Source organism: Papaver somniferum, chromosome 6 (genome assembly GCF_003573695.1).
Source record: "Papaver somniferum cultivar HN1 chromosome 6, ASM357369v1, whole genome shotgun sequence".
NCBI lineage: Eukaryota > Viridiplantae > Streptophyta > Magnoliopsida > Ranunculales > Papaveraceae > Papaver > Papaver somniferum.
The window spans coordinates 2761944-2785855 of NC_039363.1; the positions used below are offsets into that span (position 1 = coordinate 2761944).

Below are 23912 nucleotides of genomic sequence, written 5' to 3' on the forward strand. Positions count from 1 at the left end.
GTTTTAGCTTTGGTACTTCACTGAATTCAACCCAACCTCCATTCTCTCTTCATTATTTGAATCCTTATATAGCCAGATATTTGGTTGAAGACAACTGAGTTCACGTGCAAATCTCTGCTAGCTGATCTCTGCTCATTTTGTCTTATTCGCCAGGATTTGGGGAGATGTCGTTGTCCTTCGCATTGCTGCTTCGTGCTATACCTGTCGCGTGGTTATTCCTCGTGCTTCTTTCTCCTTATCGCATAATTACTCTTCGCCTATTTTTTCTCTTCTTCGTGTTAATGTTGTCTTAATCTGGGCGAAGTCATGTTTTAGCTTTGTACGATATTTCGCCCCTACAAATAGAGTCTTTTGGAATCGGATGTTCTTATATAAGAAGAGGAAATATGCAATCTTACATTGATAGCGTTATGCATGTTCCACCTAAAACCTAAGATGCGGTTGTACCAGCACGTAGTTTATGATCAAGGGATTAGTTAATAGGCACATCTTCCGTGATATATCAGTGATGTTATCGATTCTTTCCTTGATCCGAATATATAAGTCTCTCTACTTCATCTATGTATTCATACAACATGATCTTGAACCCCCTCCAGAGTGGAACTGTATTATCCTTGGATTATTTCCGGATTACATTTAAATATACCTTCCGCTTGTTTAAAAACAAAACGAGAAGATATTTTTGTAAACATTTGACCCTGACGCACAATTTTGTACAACAACTCATCAATCTACTCGGTTAGATGGGTTTTCCGGCGTGTTCATATGTAAGTGAGCTGCACTTCATGAGAAATATAATAATAGACCAAATGAAGATGCTTGCATACTTCCTGAAAGGGATATTCTTTGTTCTGTCAGATAGTTGTAAAAAGAACCTATCATCCGTCCATCATTAAGTTCGCTAAGAACTTCACAGATTTGAGCACCACAACATGCCCACATTCATATACTTCAATCACGTTCTGGGTCCGTTCACAAGTGTACACACTGTTAAATATCGTCACGCATGACATCACCTATAAAATTTGTCCTGCTCATTTTTCCGAATTCCATTTCTGGGCTAAAATTTTATTAGAAAAAGAAAATGTCAAGCCCAAGAATATCGAGATTTATGTTGTTTGGAATTTGGAAAAATGAACAAAGATTATCCATATTCTTGGGCTAACATTTTCTTTTGCCATACTCTTCCAAAAAGCTAGAAAATTATCAAGTCAATTTCTACCATGCATCAATTGAAATTATCCTTACAATTCCAAAACATTCCCAAAACTGATTCTTCCATTTGGGGTAATAAATCCCATTATCCATGTTGTCAATAACGTTTGTTGAGTTTTAGCTATCATCTGGGATTTTTCTATAAAGATTCTTGTTGAAAAACCTAAACTTAGCTTTCATAGTGTGCCAATTCTGCAGCTTTGTATTTCGGTATGCGCATACTTAATAAGTTTCTTTGATTAGACAATTGGCGTTGAAAAAGAGTATCAAGTTGATTATTATTATCCTAAGGTCATGATGTTTGTTTGTAGTTGGTGATACCCAGTACAGGAGAGTGTCCCAATGAGCTGTAGAGAACATGGATATCTAAGTTATTTACGACAAATGGACCATACGAAAGTGTGTAATAGTGATGATACTTTAGGAATAATTGGAGCATCAAACAAAACAAACAATTATGAACTTAGGAAAATAACATCACGTGATAGTACCGATGATGTTTGGTATACTGAAGGACTGTTACCAAACGATGCCAGATATTGGGCGGAAAGTCAAACAAGATTTTCTTGGAAGGAGTTGCGACACTTGCGTCTTTCACTTTCTGATTTGAATGTAAGGCTGCCGAGTAAGATTCATAAAGAAAAGAAAAATTAGTGTCTTAGTATAGCCTGATATAATGTATAACCAAAAAGCAAAAACATCAGAGATGTTTTTATAGCGATATGCGGTGACAATCGTGCACCTGACCCCGTGATGTATAACTTGTCATGCTGCATGGCCGGTACATTTTTAGTCTGATGTGCCTGTGCATTTGGCTGCATGCACTGGCTTGTAATGTTGGCTCACTTCTAATAAGTCCAGTGCAGAAATATTCGATCATCACGAAAATGTGCTTCAAAATCAACATTTTAGTTCACACGGTACACTTTATAGATTCATTTATATACGAAAACAAATATACAAATTTTGAGTTGTTTATGATATGTCATCACAAAAACAAGCAAAGGGTTGTTTCTCTAGTACTACCCACCACATTATTTTATTCAATATCATTTTCATATCTTACTTTGATCAAATAATAACTGCACACGCTCTTCAGCAACGTACTCCAGTGTATTTATCTTCGACATTTTGTTTAGGTAGGAATTACACAGCCAATAGTACATATCAAACCAATCTCAATCTCATGCTCTCATCTCTCTCAACTACATTCACAAACAACACAATTTCTCAATATGGTTACCGTAACATTACAGTTGGAAGAAACCCAAATACTGTTTATGGATCGTTACACTGTCAGGAGGATATCGAACCAGCGATATCTTCAGTATACGTTCAGACTGCAACTGAAAGAGTAATGCGAGAGTGTCCAGATACAAAAACAGCTATTGTATTCTGTAACGGATGTATTTTAAGGTATTCAGATGAGAATTACTTCTCAATCTTGAATGATGAAGATCCATCGATTGTTGTAAAGTATTTAAACAATAGCATCATCGCAAACCAAGTTCAGTATATGGACACAGTAACTGGATTACTAGATGAATTAGTGATTGAAGCTGGTACTAATACTTCTCTCAATAGTCCTTTATATGCTTCTGGTTCAGAAAATTACACAAGATTTAATCAAGTTTATGCAACGGTTCAGTGTACACCAGATTTGACACCAAGGCTCTGTAGTAAATGTCTTAGATCAGCTCTTCAGAGACTACCTTATGATGCACAAGGGGCACGAGTTCTATTTCCAAGTTGTAATGTCAGATTTGAGTATAAGCCTTTCTATGGAAATTATATGCATATAACTCAAGTATCTATTCAACCTCTTCAAGCATCACCTCCAACTCTTCAAGCGTCATGGAGTAAAACTAATTGTAAGTACTTCAAGCCAAGTATTATACTATTATCTTGTTTTCCAAGCTGCACTAGGAAGAAAATATTTTAAAACTGATTATTGACTTCGCAATTGCATATGTAGCGTATAGGAAAGATTCAACAAAGCTTGTTACTAGCATCACCGTTCCATTAGTAGCTGCAGTACTACTATCCTACATTGCTGTTTGGTGGTTTTGTTTCCATAAGAGAAAGAAGATAAATAACAACTACTTTGGTAAGTAGTGTAAAATGATTATTGTCGCCCATTGCAAATATCACAATTATGAACTTAAACTAAAATACTCCTCCGTCTCTGGAAAAGAGTTATTAAAAAGTGGTAATAACTCTACTCATTGTCAATTGGTTTTACGTTAGAAGCCCAAGCATTTGATGTCATTCATAATGTCTATCACTCTCTATATCAAGTCCTTACCTTTTATGGTTTCTTACAGATAAGAATCCAGATATTCAAAGTGCAGAATTATTACTATTCAACTTCAATATTTTAAGTGCAGCAACAAATAACTTCTCTGAGGATAATAAGTTGGGAGAAGGTGGATTTGGCCCTGTTTATAAGGTGCATATATTTTAATACTTGCAAAGGTTCTGATTTAAGAGCTGAATTCTAACTTACTATTAGCGTCTTCAGGGTGTATTATCTGATGGACAAGAAATAGCTGTGAAAAGACTTTGTAAGAACTCAGGTCAAGGTGATCCGGAGTTTAAGAATGAAGTGTTGTTGTTAGCTAAGATTCAACACAGGAATCTTGTAAGATTAATAGGTTTTTGTTTACATGGACGAGAGAAACTACTTGTGTACGAGTTGATGCATGCCAGTCTCAACCAATTCATATTCGGTATGTATGTGTGCGTTTTTCTTTTTATTGGTGAAAATATATGTGCATTGCTTGAGAAGTATGGGTGCACTGTAAGTTTTTAGTAATGAGTATAAATATGTCTGCAGATACTGTGAAACGAAACCTTTTAGATTGGGAAAAACGATACAAGATCGTTGGAGGAATTGCTAGAGGTCTTCTTTATCTTCATGAGGATTCTCGACTCAGGATAATTCACCTGGATCTCAAAACTAGCAATATATTATTAGACGAAGATATGATTCCAAAGATTTCAGATTTTGGAATGGCAAAGCTTTTTGAGGTTGATCAAACTCAAGCTAATACAAGTAGAATTGCAGGAACATAGTAAGTACATATAAGGAAATTCTTCAGATTACGAAATGAATATGGACTATCAGACTATGAAATACTTACGCATTGCATAAATGGATATTGCAGTGGATATATGGCTCCAGAGTATGCACGAAATGGACATTTCTGTGGGAAATCAGACGTTTTCAGTTTCGGTGTCCTGGTTCTTGAGATTCTTAGCGGGAAGAAAATTACCTATATTTATATGACGGATTCAGGAGATGCACAAAATCTTCTGACTTATGTGAGTGAATTTTAACTGTTTGGGTTCTCTGCCTGGAATAAATTTTATCAAGTATAAGAAAAAAAAAATTAATTACAAATGTGTTCCTGCAGACATGGATGCATTGGCAGAGAGGATCAGCTTTAGAAGTGCTGGATTCCAGTTTCAAAGAGAGTTGTCCGAGAGACGAAGTAATGAGGTGTATCCACATTGCCCTATTATGTGTTCAAGACAGAATTGCTGATAGACCTACCATTGGCTCAGTCATCCTAATGCTTAATTGCAACTCAATGACTCTCCCATTACCTACACGACCTGCATATTTTGCGTCCAATCAAGCAGTGGAAGAGGCATGGAGTGTGAATCAGGCATCTGTTTCTGAATTGTATCCTCGTTGATAAATACTTATGTTTATTCGATCAAAGAAATTTATTTAGATAGGGAAAAGTTACCTACACAAAGAAATCCGATCATATGGAGGAGAATCAGTAAACGGAGAAACAAAATGCTTCAACAAAACAAAGAAATCTTGGACACAAAAAAATTGAATTTAAACTTTGAGTTTGGTAAACAAGACAAGGGATGCAGGAGAAAAAAAAATTAGACTTCACAAAATGTAGATAGAAAGATCCAATTCAGAATATCAATGCCAATCTTACTATGAAATAAGGAGAGACGCATGATTATGATGCATTGCACCTATCTCCTTCAAGATCCACCTTTTTTAGCTTTAACTCCTTTGTACTACTGTTCCACTCTCTGTTTCATCCGTTGTTTTCCCCTTAATGTTAGCATCCTTGATCACAGAAAATTATGAAGTTGCAGTTAATATGATGCTCGACAGTGTCAAGATTTAGAGAGATTAGTGTTAGAATCAGTAAGAATATCACATTGTTCCGTTTCTGCTTACCTGTACGTATCCTGGATCATCTTGCTTCTGGTGTGCAACGTCATATGTCGCATGAAGACCACAAAATAGATAGTACGCCAGCATCACCAGTGTACAGATTCCAAACCTCACAAAAGCTTCAGAACCAAGTGATCCAATTAGAAACAAGTTTAATCCAATTGACAAAGATGGCAGCCATGGAACTAATGGAACACCCCAGACCTTTGGAAAATGCTGCTGAGGAAGAAAAATCATAATTCCAAAATTCCCAAGAACCCAAATGGGTATGGTTATCATATGTCCAATCCATCCATTAGCATTACGGCTATAATAAACTGATGTTCCAATAGATGAACCAATTATCATGAATAGAAACAAACCCAATTTGCAGCGATCAACCGTAGAAGAGACATTCCTCGCGTTATATCGCCTAACAATCAATGCAACAGCCATTAGCATGAAGATGAATAGAGTACTGAGTGAGGAAACACTCGATAGGACATCCAAACTGGAGAACAAAGCCACACAGGCGGAACATATGGTTACTAATAAGGCCGCATAAATGGGTGTTCCTGTTTTCGGATGCACCAACGCAAACCAAGGTGGGATCATATGAGATCGAGCAATCTGTGTGGTGTAACGTGCTTGCCCTAACCCACCAACAATTAATCCAGTAGTCATTCCCTTAAGAGCACCAGCTGCAACTAAATACTTTGCCCATTTCATACCCACACTTTGAAATGCAACTGAATAAGCTGCATTCACATCTATCTCAGTATATTTCTGCATCATACTTAGTGACAAAGCCATCAAACAATAAACTATAGTGATCATTGACATGGAACCGATTAACCCTATTGGTATATCCTTTTCAGGTTTCTTAGTCTCTTCTGCCATTGTTGCAACCATATCAAATCCTGTGTATGCCCAAAACAGAACTGCTGCAGCTTGAAAAATACCTCCTGCTCCATATGGAGCAAAGGGAGTTAAATTATCAACACTTCCTTTCACGCAACCAGCTATTACTATAAAAACAATCAATGCAACAGTAACAAGAGATGCAATCCAGTTCAATTTGGAAGCTCCTCTTGTACCGAGCATCGCAATAGTGTTTGTTATTAATAACACTACAACAGCAATTGGGTCTAACATATTATAACCTTCAGCAAAGCTACTAATATGTATACGCAAAGAATCAGGATTACGATTGATAATTGTAGCAAAGTATGATGTCCAGGATCTAGCTAATCCAGCTGCACCAACTACAGCTTCCAAGAGAATATTACCTGCAGCAATAAAAGCTACAAAATCTCCCAATTCAATCCTCAAATAAGAAAAAGAACCACCAGCAACTGGAACTTCCACTGCGAATTCTGTATAGCAGAAAACAGATAATAAAGCTGAGAGACCTGAAATTGCATATGATATAACAATAGCAGAACCTGCATGGTTATGTGCTTCTTGTCCAGTAAGCACAAAAATCCCAGTACCAACGACAGAACCAAAGCTGAGCCACATAAGATCCCACCATGTAAGGCATCTGTGCAATGTGTTTTCACTTTGTTTCTGCAGCACATTGAGCTCGAAAGAATCGGTTGAACGGTTGAGGAAACGATCTTTGAATCTTGACCCAGATTCAGTGATTGCTGTTTTGTATGTAGCCCAGTTCTGAAAAGATGGTTCTGGAAAGAAATCAGTTTTGCTCCATCTCCAGTAACTCCTTGGTTGATCAGATTCTTTCTCCGTAGCAGTCTCTTGGATTTCCTCCATTGGTGCGCACAATGATGGGCTGAAGATGCAGAAGGCAGAGATGTAGATAGATCTTTGGAAAATTTGTCTAACCCGTGTTTTGTGGGATTTGAGACATATCTTTCCGTGTTTTGGGTTACCTAAAAGAACTAGGAGCATGTTTGGTTGAGGAATTTCATCTAACACCTACTGGGCACAAATTCTAAAGCCAAGAAAATGGAATTTTATTTTGAACGAAACTCTAAAAACGGAGAAGCCGGAATGACATAACACAATGGTCAATTTCTTTCTGTTCAAACTTCTGTGAATGCCATTTCAAGCCTGCCCAAAGAGAGATAATCTCTGATTTCTTCAATTCCATGTACAAGAAACCCACTAGAAATGTTTGACAAGTTAAAACGGGTAGATTTGGTGGCTGATGAACGAGGAAGGTGCGGTGTTTCAGACTAACCGGTGGCATGTTCGCCGTATAGCCCGTCATACGTGTTTTGAAGCAAGGCGGAGCTAGCTCGGCTAGATTTCCAGCTCCGCTGTTTGAAGTGATTTAAATCATGATTGATAAAGGGAGTTACTGAATGGATACTTGGGAGTCTATTATTCAGACAATTATAATACATGTGAATTTCAATCAAAACAAATAGAAAAATGGATGGAATTGAGGTTGATGACATACCTGTGATAGAGTTCGGTCTTGCCCATTTCTTTGTAAGGTTTGAGCAGTGGTTTTGCTTCCATTTGTTTATATTTTTCCTTGTTTGGTTTTTAAAGATTTGTGTTCTCTGCTTCTTCAGGAATCTCAATAATTGGATCGAAAGACAAAATGGTTGCCACACTCACACCACCAAAACGTGCACTGCGTGGCTTTAGCTGGGTTTGACTCCCGCAGGCAATAAAATATCCTACTTTACCAAAACGTGCACTGCGTGGCTTTAGCTGGGTTACACACATCTACCATTCAATCCTTGATTATTTAACATTTTACAAAACCAAAACCCTTCCAAAAGCTAAACCTTCTATGACCCCACAGTGAGTCAAGAAGTAGGTACCACAACTATTCGTCCTTTGTGGCGCAAAACACGGTGAAAAATTTAGTTTGCAAGAAAATCAGTGAGTATACTGGCTCAGCATCCAAATGATTTTCTTGAATTATTTCGGTGACTCCAGAAAAAATTGGTGCAGTCAAACTAAAATGAGATCCAATGTTGCGTGACAAAGCATCAGCTGCAAGATTTTTTTTTCTCTTTCGAAAAATAATTTCATAATCATATCCCAGAAGTATGGATAATCATTTCTGTTGCTCCATAGAAGAGAGTTTTTGTCCAAAAAAGTATTTCAGACTCTTATGATATGTAAGAATCTTGAAATGTCTACCAAGCAGACAAAGTCTCTATTTTTGAACTGCAGAGACAATTGCAAGCATTTCCTTATCATAAACTGAAAGATTTAAATTCTTTTATGTCAAGGGTTTGCTGTAATAAGCAACTGATCGACTAGACTGCATTAACACAGCTCCAAACCCATTTCCAGACGCATCACACTCCAAAGAGAATTCTTTAGAAAAATCTGGAAGGATGAAAACCGGTGTTTTGGTAAGAATCTTTTGAAGCACTTTGAATGCATTGGTAGCATTATCATTCCAGATAAATGCATCTTTCTTCAGTAGTTGATGTAAGGGTGCACTAAGCTTACCAAAATCCTTGACAAATTTACGATAATAACCTGCTAAATCCAAAAAATCTCGTAATTCCTTTAGTGAAGTTGCAAGGGGCCATGACAGAATACTTTGAATCTTATCCTGATCAACTGAAACACCTTCAGAAGAAATTATGTGACCTAAATACTTCACTTTATTTTATACAAAGGTGTATTTAGACTCTTTGACAAATAACCGGTGAAGTCTCAATAATTCAAATACAAAAGACAAATGGTGAATATCCTCAGACATGGTCTTACTGTAAACTAAAATGTCATAAGAAATACCATCCCAAACTTGCGAAGATGAGGACGAAAAATATGATTCATCAACGCTTGAAAGGTGGCTAGAGCATTTCAGAAACCAAACGACATGACTAAGAATTCATAATGTCCGTCATGAGTGCGAAAAGCCGTTTTTGGAATATCTGGCTTATGCATAAGTAGTTGATGATAAGCAGATCGAAAATCTAGTTTTATAAAAACTGTCGAACCATGTAGTTCATCCAATAACTCATCTACCATTAGCACGGGAAAACGGTCTTTGATAGTTATCTTGTGCAGAGCTCTATAATCACACACAATCGCCAAAAACCATCCTTCTTGCGTACCATCAATATGGGAGATGAAAAAGGGCTAGAACTTGGTCTAATAAGTCCAACTTGTTGAAGTTCATGCACTATCTTTCCAATTTCGTCTTTCTGAAAATGTGGATAAATGGATTCATTTCTCACTTGAAATTTGTAACCCTAATAGGTTTGAGAACTTATCGTTTTTTTGGGTATGAAGACTAAGGCGGGTAAATATATCTTCCGATTTCGATTTGGATATGACCTCTTGAGCAATGAGTATAAGATCATGTGTATCATGATATATAAGGATGAACCTGAGTATTACATCATTACGCTAGGGAATACTAAACCGTGGAGAAAGATTAACAACCCATGGCCAAAACAGCCTCCACCATATAATATTATATATGCCACTGAAAGAAGACGTTCCATCTATTGTAATGGAACTATCTTTTACACGATGGTAAAGGATAAAGCAGAAGAGGAATTATATAAACATTTAGCTTTGTTATCATTGGATTTCCACGATGAAAAGTTTCAAACAATTACACTTCCATGGGACGATGAATTTGTTTCAAAATATAACAGCAAAGACTTGTATCCATTGGAGTACAAAGGATGTTTCTGTTTTTCATGGATAGAGAAAACCGATATTGGTTATAAAGGTAAGGTTACATTGCGTGTACTAAATCATACAGTTAAACATTGAGTTAAGGAAACTATTGATTTCGATCTTCCAAGAGAGCTAGTCTGTGAAAGGACAATAGTCCCACATCAATAATTTCCGCATAATGAACTTACAACATAACATGCAAGAGTCGCTTCACTTATTGTCAATTGATTTTAAATTGGATGCTCGTTAACTTTGACATGGTATACGAATTAGGTTCGTATGCAGGGTTACACCCGAATTAGTGGCCGCCGTTACCGGTTATTTCATTTTTAAAGCCTTTTGTAATCTTTTCAAAAGCAAATATTGACAAGTAATGAATTTTACTTTTCATGTTAGGTTCCACTTGATTAATTAGAGACCTCTAATCGGCCACTTGTCCCCGTTCTCTTCACACGTGTTTCTACCCACAATTTCATCGTTATCTTAAACTTGGTCGCTTGTTAAATGGTGGATCAGCCCGTCAGTCTTACTGTTGTCTTAATTTGTCATGTTATATGCAGTGGGAAATTTGGTGGAATACCATCTTCCAAAGCAGGCTCCTGTAAACAAAATCTAGCAACAATTCGGTCTCTAATTTCTAGTTTTGTTATTTCGATTAAATTTGCTTGTTTTTCCTTTTTAATATTTGTGGAGTTCCTGTGGGTGAGTGCGTCCCAGAAAATGAAAACGAAACCAAGGTTTCTTTGTCTTCATGGAATGAGAACGAGTGCAAAAATTTTCAAGGAACAAATATTCAAAAGATGGCCAGATTCTATACTTGAAAACATTGATCTAGTCTTCATTGATGCTCCATTTCCGTCTCTTGATGACAAACCCACCATCAGAGGTTTTGTGGGCATTGATGATCTCTTCGATCCTCCATACTACGATTGGTTCCAATTCGATCAAGTGTGTGCCTTAATCCTCATAAAAAGAAAATAGTCTTCGAAGTTTTGAACGTAGAATGATGGGCCCTTCTAATCATGTTTTTGGTTTAATATTACAGGAATTCATGGAGTACAAGAACTTGGATGAGTGTATTGACTACATCCAAGATTGCATGCTTAAGCTAGGACATTTTGATGGTCTAATGGGATTTTCACAAGTAATTTGTGTTTAAATATTCTACTTGATCTTCTATATATTTTTGTAAACTAATCATCATTTCCTCATTGGGCGTTTTTCAAAGATTGTTTGTGGTGTTGACTAGTAAAAACTTGCAGGGGGGAATTTTCTCGGCCACTTTGCCAGCGTTACAGAAAAAGGTACATATGCATGACTACCATATATATATATATATATATACTGAGCAAATACTAGTGACAGTGTATTTTGAAAGCTCAATCTAATCTGTACCGGCATGCAAAACAATTTTCAGGGTTTAGCACTTAATAAAGTTCCTCAAATAAGAAATGTGATGATAATTGGAGGAGCGACCTTTTTATGCCCGGTCATGGCTGAGAAAGCTCACCCTCCAGGGAACAAGAATTCCTGCAAGTCTCTTCACTTTTTGGGTGAGACGGACATTTTAAAGGAGCGCGGGATGAAGCTTTTGGAATCCTTTGTTAACCCATACGTTATTCATCACCCCAGAGGCCACACTATCCCAAGACTTGGTAAACCAACTGAACTGCTGATGTAACCTTCATCTTAGTTATTTTTTTGTTTCGCTTACTCTAATAACGATATAAATTCAGATGACCAGGGTCTCCTGATAATGCAAAAGTTCCTCCAAGAGATTCAGAACGAAGAAGAAGAAAATGAAAAAGAACAAAGGGAATATATTATTTCTGCATAGGAATGAAATGCTCTAAATTCAAGTGGCATTCTTTTCCTCGAAAGGAGATCCTAAATTTAGAGCTCAAAAGGCTTTCAAATAGCTTTCTTCTACTTGTTTAGACATTGTTGAAGCCCTTAAAACTACTTATTTTAACACTGTGACAACTGAACTAATTACCTTGATGTAAAAATGGTAATCAGTGTAACCAACAACTGGGTCAGGTTTTCCTTCAAAAAAGAAAACAGTTGGGTCGGGTCTGTGAAAAGTATTACGATTGTACTTGTTTAGAGGCGCATCAACGGCAAACCGTTTAGGCAAATCTGGGTTAGCCAAAAACAAGCGACCATATGCAATGAGATCAGCATGATCCTCACTGATTACTTTGTTTCCGCTGTCTTTCCTAAAACCTCCAGCAGAAATGAAAGTTCCCTTAAAAGCTTTCCTGATTAGTAAACTACTGTGAGGGGTTACCTGGTGAGAATCTGCCATGGGGATGTCCATCCTTGGCTCTATCACATGGAGGTACGAAATTCCGAGTTTGTTTAATGATTCAGCCATGAAAACGCCAAGAGCTTCAGGGTTTGAATCGCCTGTTTCCATATAATCGTCGAAAGGAGAGAGCCTCACTCCGACTTTATCTGCTCCAATTTCTTCGACAATGGCTTTTACAACTTCAAGAGCAAAGCGACATCGTTTCTAATGTTCCACCGTACTCGTCTGTTCTATCGTTCACTGTATCCTTCATAAATTGATCGAGAAGGTAACCATTTGCACCATGGACCTCAACTCCATCAAAGCCTAAACACATATGAATAACATAGTTGTGTATGTGGTTAACAGTTTATTCTACAAGCTCTAATGGCACACAGCTGAAAGAAAAATAGTTGCAACAAAACTGGAAAATGGTCCTAAGTAAAGAGCGAGAATGATATATTTGTCTAATTAAGAGTCAAAAAAAATTATGTTTTTTACATAAGACTATGTGTCTATGTGAAATTTTCATCATGTGATAAGAAAATACCAGAAGTGGAAACTCTGCCTACATGCCAAATCTGGCAGAAGAACAGGCCACCCTTGTCATGAACAGCTTGTACAATTGGTTTCCAAGCTTCTACATGCTCTTTGGTCCAAAATCCTGGTGTTTCCGGATACCTGACAAAATAAAACTTTAATATTGCTAAACTTATGTTGAGTGAAATTATCTTGTCTCTACCTCAGAAATAAATAACAAAAAAATGACCATGTACTGCAAAATGTTTGGAAAAAATGAGAAATTGTACCCCTGAGCTGTTTCGGAAACTCCAGTAGCCTCAGTAATAAGAAGACCTCCATTAGTGGTTCGCTGCGAGTAATACAGGGCCGCATGTGGTTGGGGTACGTTTCCATATGACCTATTTCTTGTTAGAGGTGCCAAAACAACCCTAGCAAAATCACAAAATTTGTTATATTTTTACTTCTGAGGAGCCAACTACACATTTAGGCCAGTTTGTGCTGGTTTCGGACCTAAATGTGTTTACTTGGTGAATCATGAACACTTGGGATTCTATTATTGAGACATAACTGTAATTCTTGTATCGTGAACTTAGACGTTTGATCACAAACTAGTACTCTCTTTGTATACATGTGAATTACAATCTAAAAAAAAAAAGAAAAACCGAACAAATTGAGGTTGATCACATACCTGTGAGAGAGTTCGTGCTTGCCCATTTTGTAAGGTTTGAGTAGTGGTATTGTTTCCATTTCTTTTGATTTCCTCACAGAGTACTTTTCCTTCTTTGGTTTTAAAGTTTTTTGTTCTGTGCTTCTTCAAAATCTCAATAATTGGATTCAAAGATAGAATAATGGTTGTCACACGCAGACCAGGCGACCAACAACTGTGTGGCTTTTAGCTGCATTTGACCCACACACGCAGATGACCCACGCAACAGTTGGGGCGACTGAAAATTGAATGAAACTCGGTTTTAATCTGAAGGATTTATCGTAAATTTTGAGTAACAAAGGTAAGATTTTCCATCTAAGATCATCAAATTATGGATGTTAGTAAGTCACATCATCCGTGTTATTAACATGTGTACCAACAATTTCATTTTTGTCTTTGACTTGCTAACTATTTTTTAAGTCATACTCCCTCGGTTCCTAATTAGATGACCTAGTCGTAGTTTGCACAATTTTTAAGACAAGGAGGAAAGAGAGTATATTTAAATATCTTTTTACAATTATACCCTTACGAATAATAATTAGTAAAATTTGGAAATGATTTATCTCTTAAACTATACCACGGTTTTTCGTAAATTTTATACCGTTAAAAAGCATTTTAAAACACCTATGCAACGAATATAAACATGACTATCAAATTATATATATTTCTTATAGTACCAATAATCAATTAAAATGATAGTTTTAGAAATACCCCTTGATTAGTGAAATAGCTCATCTATTTATGGGACAAAGCTTAAAACTAAGTAGGTCATCTAATTAGGGATGGAGGGAGTATATAAAAAAAATTTGACTTACTTACAAGTGGAATGGATTGGTTCTACCCATAGAACGAATTGACTTGCTAAATGGTAGGTAGTCTGTATTTGTCATGTTATGCACCGGGAAGCTTGGAAAATAGCATCATGAAACTTGTCAATTTTCTTCTTATATTTGCCAACAATAAGCATGTCATCAATATATAGGAAAATAATAAAAAAATCATCATCAGCAAATTTTTGAATGAATACATAATTACCTGAAGTTGTTCTCTTGTAACCATATTCCTTCATTAACGATTCAAACTTCTTGTACCATCTTCTAGGAGTTTGCTTCAAACCATATAGACTCTTCTTTAGCTTGCACACCATGTGCTCTTTTCCTTTGACCACAAAACCCTCGGGTTGTGCCATATACACATCTTCCTCCAACATACCGTGAAGAAATGTTGTCTTGACATCTAGTTGTTCTATCCCGAGATCCAAACTGGCGGTTATTGCCAAGACAACCCGAATAGAAGGAAATCTCACCACCGGTGAGAAAATCTCGTGAAACTCAACACCCCTTCTCTGCTCATAACCCTTCACAACTAAAAGCATCTCCAACAGTGGGTGCTATTAATCTCATGTGGAGTTTTTATATAGGTCCTTATTTTTGGATTCATGTACATGTAGCAAAAAGAGTAAAGCTTTTCTCATGAATCATCTCCAGTAGTGTGGGGTGTTAGTTTTAGGATTTGTTTTTTTTTTTGGATAAAGATAAAAATGATTCCTTTTTTCCTATTGGTTCAGAAAAATTTATTAATAATAATAATTAAAAAAAATGTTAAAAAGATGACATGGAGGTCATTCCCAAGGTCTAAATAAGACTTTCTCTAAGACCTTCATATTTATTTTGACACCCTTCCTACTTTATAGGACCTAATGTTGGAGATGGATTTTATCTTAATGGGGGTCTAAAATCCTATGTATCAAGAAAAAATAAAACTCCCACCCTCTGTTGGAGATGCTCTAAGCGTGCTTTGTACCTTGGCTGTGAGTTACCATCTTCAGTATTGATTCTATACACCCACTTGTTCTTCAAAAAAATTTGGTTCTCTGGCTTGTCAACCAAATCAAAAGTTTCATTCTCATCTAAAGATCCTACCTCTTCTTTCTTGGATTTCAACCACTTCTGACTTTGAGGAACACTAAGAGATTCTTCATAAGACTTTGGTTCACCTGCATCTGTGAGCATCACATACTCATGTGGTGTATACTTCATTGAAGGTAATCTGGTCCTGCTGGATATTCTCACCTCATCTTCTGGTTATTGTTGCACTTCTTGCTCAACATCATCCACTGGAACATCATTATGAGCTTCATCTTCATGATTGTGCTCTTCTTCTTCATTACCATTACCATCAACATCATCATCATGTTGTTCAAGAGAAGGAACAACTGGATTTGGATCCAAGGTCATATCATCTTGAAGCTTTGGCTTCTCAATCTGCTCAAAGTCTTCAAAGAATACTGCATCCCTATTTCTGACAATCATCTTGTCAACTGGATCCCAAAATCTGTAACCAAACTTCTCTGTTCCATAGCCTAGGAACACACATTGCTTTGCTTTGTCATCAAGCTTTGATCTATGATATTTTGGGATATGAACAAACGCCATGTGATGTGATTTTTCAGTTGTTGTAAAAGTGGTAAAAAGAAGTTCGATTCTCAGACTTGCGAAGAATTTCTTAGACTTATAATAATAAAAATAGAAAATAAATATATAAAAAGTTATCACGATATTGAGATGTACTGAGACTCAGGATTCCACCAAATTCCATTCATGTAACTCAAATAATAATTCCAATCAATTATAGCTCAAATACTAAAAATATGGACCCTTATTCTTTACCAAAAATAGGTTTTTAAAAAGCAATGGCTGTAAATCATAAGCATGATGTATCAAAAATACATATACCAAGCATACACCATCAAACAAAATCACACCCATTCAATAAAAACCATAAATCAATTAAAAATTAATGCAAATAGTCATAAAAAGAATTATTAAAAATTAATGCAATAGCAGCTGCCTGAAAATGGGTGATGTGGATAAATTTGGGTGCTGAAGACAAATTTGGGCTATACATAGCCTGGGTGCTCCTTAGAAAATTCTGGGGTCCATTTAGCAACTGTCCTCCGGGGTGTCCTGAGCAACTTTTCGAGCCAATTTTTCCAAAAATGTTTAAAAACACCTACAGAGACACAAAAATCCATAATAAATACAAAATCGAGTGCCAACAATATATAGTATTGAGATCAAATTAGACACAAAAATGTGTCTATCAAATACCCCAAACTTATTATTTGATAGTCCTCGAGCAAAAATAAAATAAAATAAAAATCCTAACTCACTGTCGCAAGCATCGTCGGTTGCATTTAGCGTATACAACAAGCCTTTAAACCCCTAGGTGGCCCTAGTGGCCGAGTTATAGTCTCGAGAGGGCTTACAAGAGATATACCCACAAAACCTTTGTAATCCAGACCCTAGCTATCTACGCAGAACCTTGGAAGGCACTAAAGAATCTCCTTGGTTGGCATACTTATTGATTACAGGAGGAAGTACCCTGATGCGAAATTCCAAAATTCGAATATAAGTGACAGAGCTCTACTCAAATAGTTTCACTATGGACATCATAACCCGAGTTAAAACTAATCACATGGATAGATAATGAGATGGATATTGAGAAACATAGATGGTTTTGATGTTTAATAGGTGCACGGTGTTTCTCATATCTGTCTGAAGGCCACTGCCAAAACGAACCTATCCTAATGGATTGGGATACTAATCTGACTAATATCAACACAACTGGCGTATACAAGGGAACCAGTGGTCGATAACCTAAATCTAGATCGAGAAACTGGCATATACAAGGGTACCAGTGGTTGACTACATAGAACAACTTTTTTTCTTTTTTCGATTAACGGCATGAATAGATCTTTTGGATCAAAGCGCATACTTCTTGTCAGCAGATTACATGATAGTTCCTACGGGTCCTGCATTCCACGCTTGCTTAGGCGACGGAAACAGGGAGAACACACACATATTGCTATCCAAGTGTTAATATTTATTCCGATTGGTCTAATTGGTCTAGTTTTTTTTTTTGGTAACTCAACCACTCTATTTTATCCTACCAGTGGTAACAACTTGAATCGTGGGCCCCACCTAATCACTTAGAGAAACATAGTTTAAAAACAAAATAAAATAAGAATAGAAGTGAAAAGGACTCAACGAGATATGGTGAAACTATCATGATATTACTAACACCTGAGCTCTGTGCTTTTATGAATAGACTCTTTTAGATGTTGCCATTTAATCAGATTGGTTCCTCAACTCCTACAACCAAGATGCTTCCATCCACTTAGATTGGTTAGTGCCATCCTTAATAAGCATAAATTTCTACGCTCTGGAGTTTATTAATGCAACTACAAAGTTTCTCCCATACCCCCAAACTTAAATCTAACATTGTCCTCAATGTTCTAAAGATAAAATTAAAAGCATGAACAAGGAGAAACTGTTACCATTCGAAGTAAAATAGTTAAGGAAAGATATTACCGCGTTGCATGAGATTGGGTCACCTCCAAAGAAGTGTTAAGTTTAAAGTCTTCAGCCAGACTAAGAAAGGATTAGTCACCTCATAGAATCATAAAGTAATATCTTAAATATTTGTGGGTCATCAAAATCAAATAGAGCTATCACAAGTAAAAGGAATCTGCAACATGCCAAGAAAACGAACAAATAAAGCACACCCTTGTCTAGTTTCCTGTTTAAGACAACTACATCTAGCTGTGGAACGGGTCCAGGTTCTATAACTTGGTCTAGATAAAATATTTCCATGGGTTGCGTTTCCTCATAAGTTAGGTCCAAATGTTCAGGTTTTAGAGTCTGGAAAAACTCAAATAAAAACTTAGAAGCACATAATAATAACCTGAATAATTGAGGATCCTCTAAGTCAATCAGATTTGACTTACACAACTGACTATAATAAGATTGATGGTCTTCCTTAAAAAAATGTGTCGATTCTAATATCCTAAAGTACTCAGGTTTAGTATCGAAACTAAATAATTGACACATCTGAAGCTCATACGTTCCCACAATTGGTTGAAAAATATTTTATGGGAAAACAAAATCAATCTGGGTATCATAGCCTGGGTAAACCACATCAACCAGAGGATAGGTTTCTAACTACCGGACTTCCCTATGGAAATCACTAGGCTCAGGAAAACGTGTATGAAGATAATCTTTTAAAATGGTTGAGGAACATATGTCAAGTCCCAAGTGAGGGATATTTGTAAGAGATAAATGTAAGGCACAAGGAGGATGATAATCACCCCAAAACTTAGAGTTTTGGGTGTCTCTAGATAGACTAGCTACAATTTTCTTAATTTCTAGATCATCAGAATCATGAAAATAGTCAATTTCTTCGTGCAAATTATACTCAGGTGATGCATCCTCACTCATATTTAAAAGCTTTACGAGTTTATCTCTTTTGTCTAAAACTATTGTTTCTAAATCCTTGGTCTCTAAAACATAATTCTCAGAATAAAGTCGTTCCTCAAAACAATCATCGGCTTCATAATCATAAGGGAATACTACATCGTCTATAATGGTGATATTTCTAGTCAAATCCTCGTCCTTTTGAATAGGTGAATAATTATTAAAATTATTTGGATTCGAACTCGAAATACTATTATCATTGTAAAGCTCAATTGGGGTAATAAATTCCTGATTACTATGCCTACAAATTTCATATTCTTCGTTAACACTATCCTCGTCATAATCATCATTATAATAACATGAAAATTTTTGAACCTCATATAAAGTAGTGTTACCAATTCTAACCTCGTCATATTGATTATGCAAATAATTATCATCATTTTCAAAGGTATTATTCGAAACACTGTATTGGAAAATATCATTTTGAGCAGTTCTTTCCTGGGCCTCTAACAAAAGATTCTGAGCCGAGTCACATGACTTCCTGATTGAATCTAGGAAAGAAATTTCACTCGTTGCATTGCTTTCGTCCATAACTAAGTTATTCATTTCTGCTAACTTACGTGTCGACTCAGCTAACTTACATGTTGATTCTAGTAGAGAGGAATTTTGCTCGTATGACCGGTTGGCGTGTGGATAGTAATTGGGCTCACCATGGTATAGACCATAACCTTCAAAAGTCTGATGTTCCCAACCACTATTAACACTATGGTCAAAGTAATGTCCATTTTGAAAATCAGACGAATATTCGTTGTATTGGCTGTTATAATACCAGTTCGACATTCTATTACAGGGGTGTGAGTTGTCACACAAAATAAAACCCACTGACAGGGGATTCGTGGGTGGATAGAGTCTTACCTCCCGTACCAGACAGGCGATGAACCGTTGAAGTCGACTCAGGCCACCGACTCCTATGTCAGTGTACGAACCCGAGGGGCCGAGACAGTATCGTAATCGTCGTCCTTCCCTGTAAACAGTTTTATTTAATTTTTAACCCTTCCTTAAGGTTTAAAAAAAAATAATGTTCAAGTCCAAAAAAAAAGGTCCAGAAAGTGTCCAAAAAGAAAAATATTACAAAAAATAAAACCCTATTTACAATTTCTAAAAATAATTATATACAAAATCTTCCTCTTCACTCCTATCGGATTCCTCTTTTCTTTCCTTCTTTGGCGATGCCTTCCTTTTATAACACTTTTTCTTTCCTTGTAGCTTCGCTCCAAATCTGAAAAGAATCGAAAAATACCAAAGGCATAAAAGAGAACAAAAATTCAAAAGAAAAATAAATCTAAAACCTTAAAAGCAAGTCCGCGTCGGCGGCGCCAAAAATTGATGTGATTTTTCAGTTGTTGTAAAAGTGGTAAAAAGAAGTTTGATTCTCAGACTTCCGAAGAATTTCTTAGACTTATAATAATAAAAATAGAAAATAAATATACAAAAATTTATCACGATATTTAGATGTACTGAGACTCAGGATTCCACCAAATTCCATTCATGTGACTCAAATAATAATTCCAATCAATTATAGCTCAAATACTAAAAATATGGACTCTTATTCTTTGCCAAAAATACGTTTTTAAAAAGCAATGACTGTAAATCAGAAGCATGATGTATCAAAAATACATAGACCAAGCATACACCATCAAACAAAATCACACACATTCAATAAAAACCATAAATCAATTAAAAATTAATGCAAATAGTCATAAAAAGAATTATTAAAATTACCACATGCGTGAAGTAGGGCTTTCTCCGTAATCCCGGAGTAGGGTTTTAGATCCTCATATTATTCACTTGCTCAAAGTATGTGTTTATGGCTCAAATATGTGAAAAACTTGAGAAAACTAATAAATGAGACAGTTTGCAACGCTAAAATTGCGTTACAAACAGCTGTTAGAAACGATAGAAGGAATATGTTGTTTATAAACGACACAGGGTTACTTGATAGACACATTTTTGTGTCTAATTTGTCCTCAATGTCTCTATTTTTGGTACTCAAATTCGTACTTATTGTGTTATTTTATGTTTTTGTAGATGTTTTTGGAAAAAAATAAGCTCTTGCGGCGAAATTGGCTCGAAAAGTGTTGTTTTACACCCCAAGATAGAGTACTAAAGACACCCCAGAAATGCGCCAGAGGAACCCAGAAAAAAAATGTTGGAAACACCCCATAAAAATTACTTAAGACACCCCAAAGGACGTTTGTTATTCGGACTCTCAGTGTTGGTTAAGGGGCTCTCAATTACTAAGGGGCACCTTCTTTACTAATCAGCACCTATTGCTATTCACAATCCAGCACTCAAGATTAGGGTAGCAAGTTGTTTAAACTCGAAGAATCAGGAGGTTACGTTGAGTTGGAAGGAAAACAGGTTAATGCACGTGCCCGTGAGATATTTTTGGAGTATGGATGTATTTTTGGGAAGATATTATTGCATATTTTCGTGGGATTTGAACAAATATTATATGCTCACTATGTACACACGTCTTTTACGTGTTTTGAAGAAGCAAACTCGGTTATTTTCGGTAGTTATACAAAACAGGGCAAGGAAGATATTATCGGGTGTAATTGATTTGATTCTCTAAGTTATAATAGGAAATTAGGATTGAAGAGAGGATATTCTCTTAGGATTTTTCTGTCGGATGGAAGTTTTGGCGATAAATCAATCAACCCAGAATCGCGTGAGAATAAAAAAAATATTCCTGAGTTTAATGTCATTATTGAGGAGATTATGGGCATTCATTCGAAATATTTCTTGACTGTTGGGTATATAAATGATTCCTGGGAGTCAGAGAGTTTTAGAGTTTTGGGAGAGAAGTTTGAGGAGAGAGTTTTGGGAGAGAAGTTTGAGGAGAGAGTTTTGGGAGAGAAGTTTGAGGAGAGAGTTTTGGGAGAGAAGTTTGAGGAGAGTTTAGAATTATATTTCTCTCATTCTCATCATTTGTAAACCATTTTTGAGCCACAATAAATTATTTTGAGAGCATTTTTACTATGATGAGCTAATTCCCTCGTAACCAAGGCAATGGAGGAAGCTATTCACACAACATAAATGGGTAATTATTTCATTTAATTATATAATTCACCTAATCGCTACTTTTGCAGAGTTTTAAATTGTTTGAATGATTGTCTTAATTATTTTTTATTCAGCTTGATATGTTATGCTTGGTTTAATATCTTGATAATCTATGCTTAAGGTTTACAAATAATGTGTGAGAATCTGTATGATTGATAGTGAATTAAAGATAAAAGAGGAGTTAAGAATTGAATAGAGTTTTGAAATATTTATCATTCAATTTTGCGTAATAGTGGAATCTAGTGTCGTGGCTACCTCTCGCACCCATTGTTAATATTTTTGTACATATAATTTTATTAAATCTAAGATTCCATTTCCTTCACAAATCTGAAATGAATCCTATTTACAACAACGACAAAGAAAAATCTTAATCATTTTGGCGCCGCCGACGGGGATTTGTGCTTAGGTAGAATTTTTAGGTTTTTATTATTTTTTATTATTCCATTTGTTCTTTTTACATCTCTTTGGATGTGTCTTTGTATTATAGGTTTGAAGTTGGATACTAAAGACCTTGGAATCAAAGCTTAAAGCTAAAAGAGAAGGAAAAAAGACAAAGCAAAAAAAAGAATTTTTTTTAAGAGACTTTCCATTTTTTTGTAATTATTATTATTATTTTTTTTTCTTTTCTTTGGACTGGACTTTGGAAAATTTATTTTAATTTTAAACCCTACGGAAGAGTTATAAAAAAAATAAAAATTAATTATACTTGTTTGCAGGGAAGGACGACGATTACAAATATCGTCTCGGCCCCTCGGATTCGCACACTGACATTAGAGTCGATGGCTCGAGTCGACTTCCGCGATTCTTCTCCCGTCTGGTACGGGAGGTAAACTTCTAAACACCCGTGAATCCCCTGTCAGCGGGTTTACTGTATGCCTTAAGGTGAATATATGATGAGGACTTGAATACGGCTGCTTTAATTTTCTAGTAAAGGCAAGGCCTAGCCAAATTAAGATAAGGACTCGGATTTGATCACCGTTTCCTTCTTGCGCGCCTTAGGAAAACGTTACCAAACGCGAACCTAATCCTTAAAATTTGAAATAGAACGAGACCGATAGGGTAACGAGCTTAATAGGAAAGTCGTTCGAAGAATATTGGTTACTCTTTTGAGCATGCTTTGAAGTTCATGATGGTTAATGAAAGTTGAAACGTGCCGCCTTGTAATGCCGGTGAGGCCTTGGGTATCAAAGCTCCATTAAGCTTCCCTCGCCTCTGTTTCACTTACTTTAAGTCGGACTGATTCCAGAGAGGTTTGCTCAGATTGTAACGAATTCCTTTTCGAAAGAATATAAGATGGTCTAGAAACAATCTAAGTGGAGCCATCATGCTTTTTGTTTGCTAGAAATCAGTAGGTTTGATTTGGTCGAGTCAGCCTTGTTTGTGATTGTGTAGAATTCCCTTGCAATTAAGAATGTCGAACTGGTATGATAGAAGCCAATACAATGAGTATCGACCTGAATTTGAATATGGATATCATCAGTTTTATGACCATGGTGCGAATAGTAGTTGGGAACGCCAACCTTTTCAAAGTTATGGTTCATACCATAGTGAGACCAATTACTATCCACACGCGAATTAGTCTTACGATCAAGAAAATCAGGAACATTATGGTACTAGTTATGTGTTTTTGGAAAATTACTTAAAAACTAGTCCTGATTATGATATTTCTGAACATGTTCCTTCTCTAGAAGAGACCCAACAACGGATTGAAAGGACGTACAAACGTTTAGTTGCAATGAATAGTTCAAAAGAAGAGTGTACACGGTATTCTGAGATGAAAAACGAGAGTGGTGAACGTATAAGTGTTACGCTCAGTGAAATTCAGGCACGTCTAGAGGAAGAAAATGAACAGTTAGCTAATGCTGCTCGAAATAGTCTAAATTTCCAAAATAGTGTTTCTAATTTTACCCTTGATATCAATAGTGAATATTTGGCTAGTTTAGAGGACGAGGTTAGAATAAAAGACACTACTTATTTAGATAA

At 36.2% G+C, this 23912-nt stretch overlaps 3 protein-coding genes and 1 pseudogene across 8 annotated transcripts; 2 read left to right on the forward strand and 2 right to left on the reverse strand.

Moving 5' to 3' along the window:
* Positions 1-1979: 1979 nt before the first annotated feature.
* Positions 1980-4945, forward strand: LOC113286672 (putative receptor-like protein kinase At4g00960). Of its 3 annotated transcripts, XM_026535256.1 has the most exons (7): positions 1980-3086; positions 3191-3322; positions 3540-3664; positions 3737-3944; positions 4052-4289; positions 4383-4539; positions 4632-4945. In XM_026535256.1, exons 1-7 carry the CDS (start codon positions 2198-2200, stop codon positions 4914-4916), a joined length of 2034 nt encoding a protein of 677 aa, XP_026391041.1. In that variant the 5' UTR covers positions 1980-2197; the 3' UTR covers positions 4917-4945. The 3 variants fall into 3 exon arrangements, with proteins under 3 accessions (XP_026391041.1, XP_026391042.1, XP_026391043.1); XM_026535257.1 differs by lacking the exon at positions 3191-3322; XM_026535258.1 differs by lacking the exon at positions 3191-3322 and having other exon boundaries at positions 3603-3664.
* LOC113286674 (cationic amino acid transporter 5-like) lies at positions 4472-8023 on the reverse strand. 4 transcript variants are annotated; one of them, XM_026535262.1, is made up of 4 exons: positions 7830-8023; positions 5429-7196; positions 5178-5314; positions 4472-4970 (listed from the first exon to the last, which is right to left on the reverse strand). In XM_026535262.1, the coding sequence occupies exons 1-3, from the start codon at positions 7889-7891 to the stop codon at positions 5249-5251; spliced, it is 1896 nt and encodes a 631-aa protein (XP_026391047.1). In that variant the 5' UTR covers positions 7892-8023; the 3' UTR covers positions 4472-4970; positions 5178-5248. The 4 variants fall into 4 exon arrangements, with proteins under 4 accessions (XP_026391047.1, XP_026391045.1, XP_026391044.1 ...); XM_026535260.1 differs by having other exon boundaries at positions 5429-7686; positions 7830-8002; XM_026535259.1 differs by having other exon boundaries at positions 5429-8002.
* Positions 8024-10605: 2582 nt separating this feature from the next.
* On the forward strand, positions 10606-11737 carry LOC113285337 (esterase OVCA2-like). Its single transcript, XM_026534245.1, has 4 exons — positions 10606-10981; positions 11079-11177; positions 11296-11337; positions 11451-11737. Exons 1-4 carry the CDS (start codon positions 10754-10756, stop codon positions 11712-11714), a joined length of 633 nt encoding a protein of 210 aa, XP_026390030.1. The 5' UTR covers positions 10606-10753; the 3' UTR covers positions 11715-11737.
* Positions 11738-11810: 73 nt separating this feature from the next.
* On the reverse strand, positions 11811-13639 carry LOC113285336 (annotated as a pseudogene).
* Positions 13640-23912: the final 10273 nt, after the last annotated feature.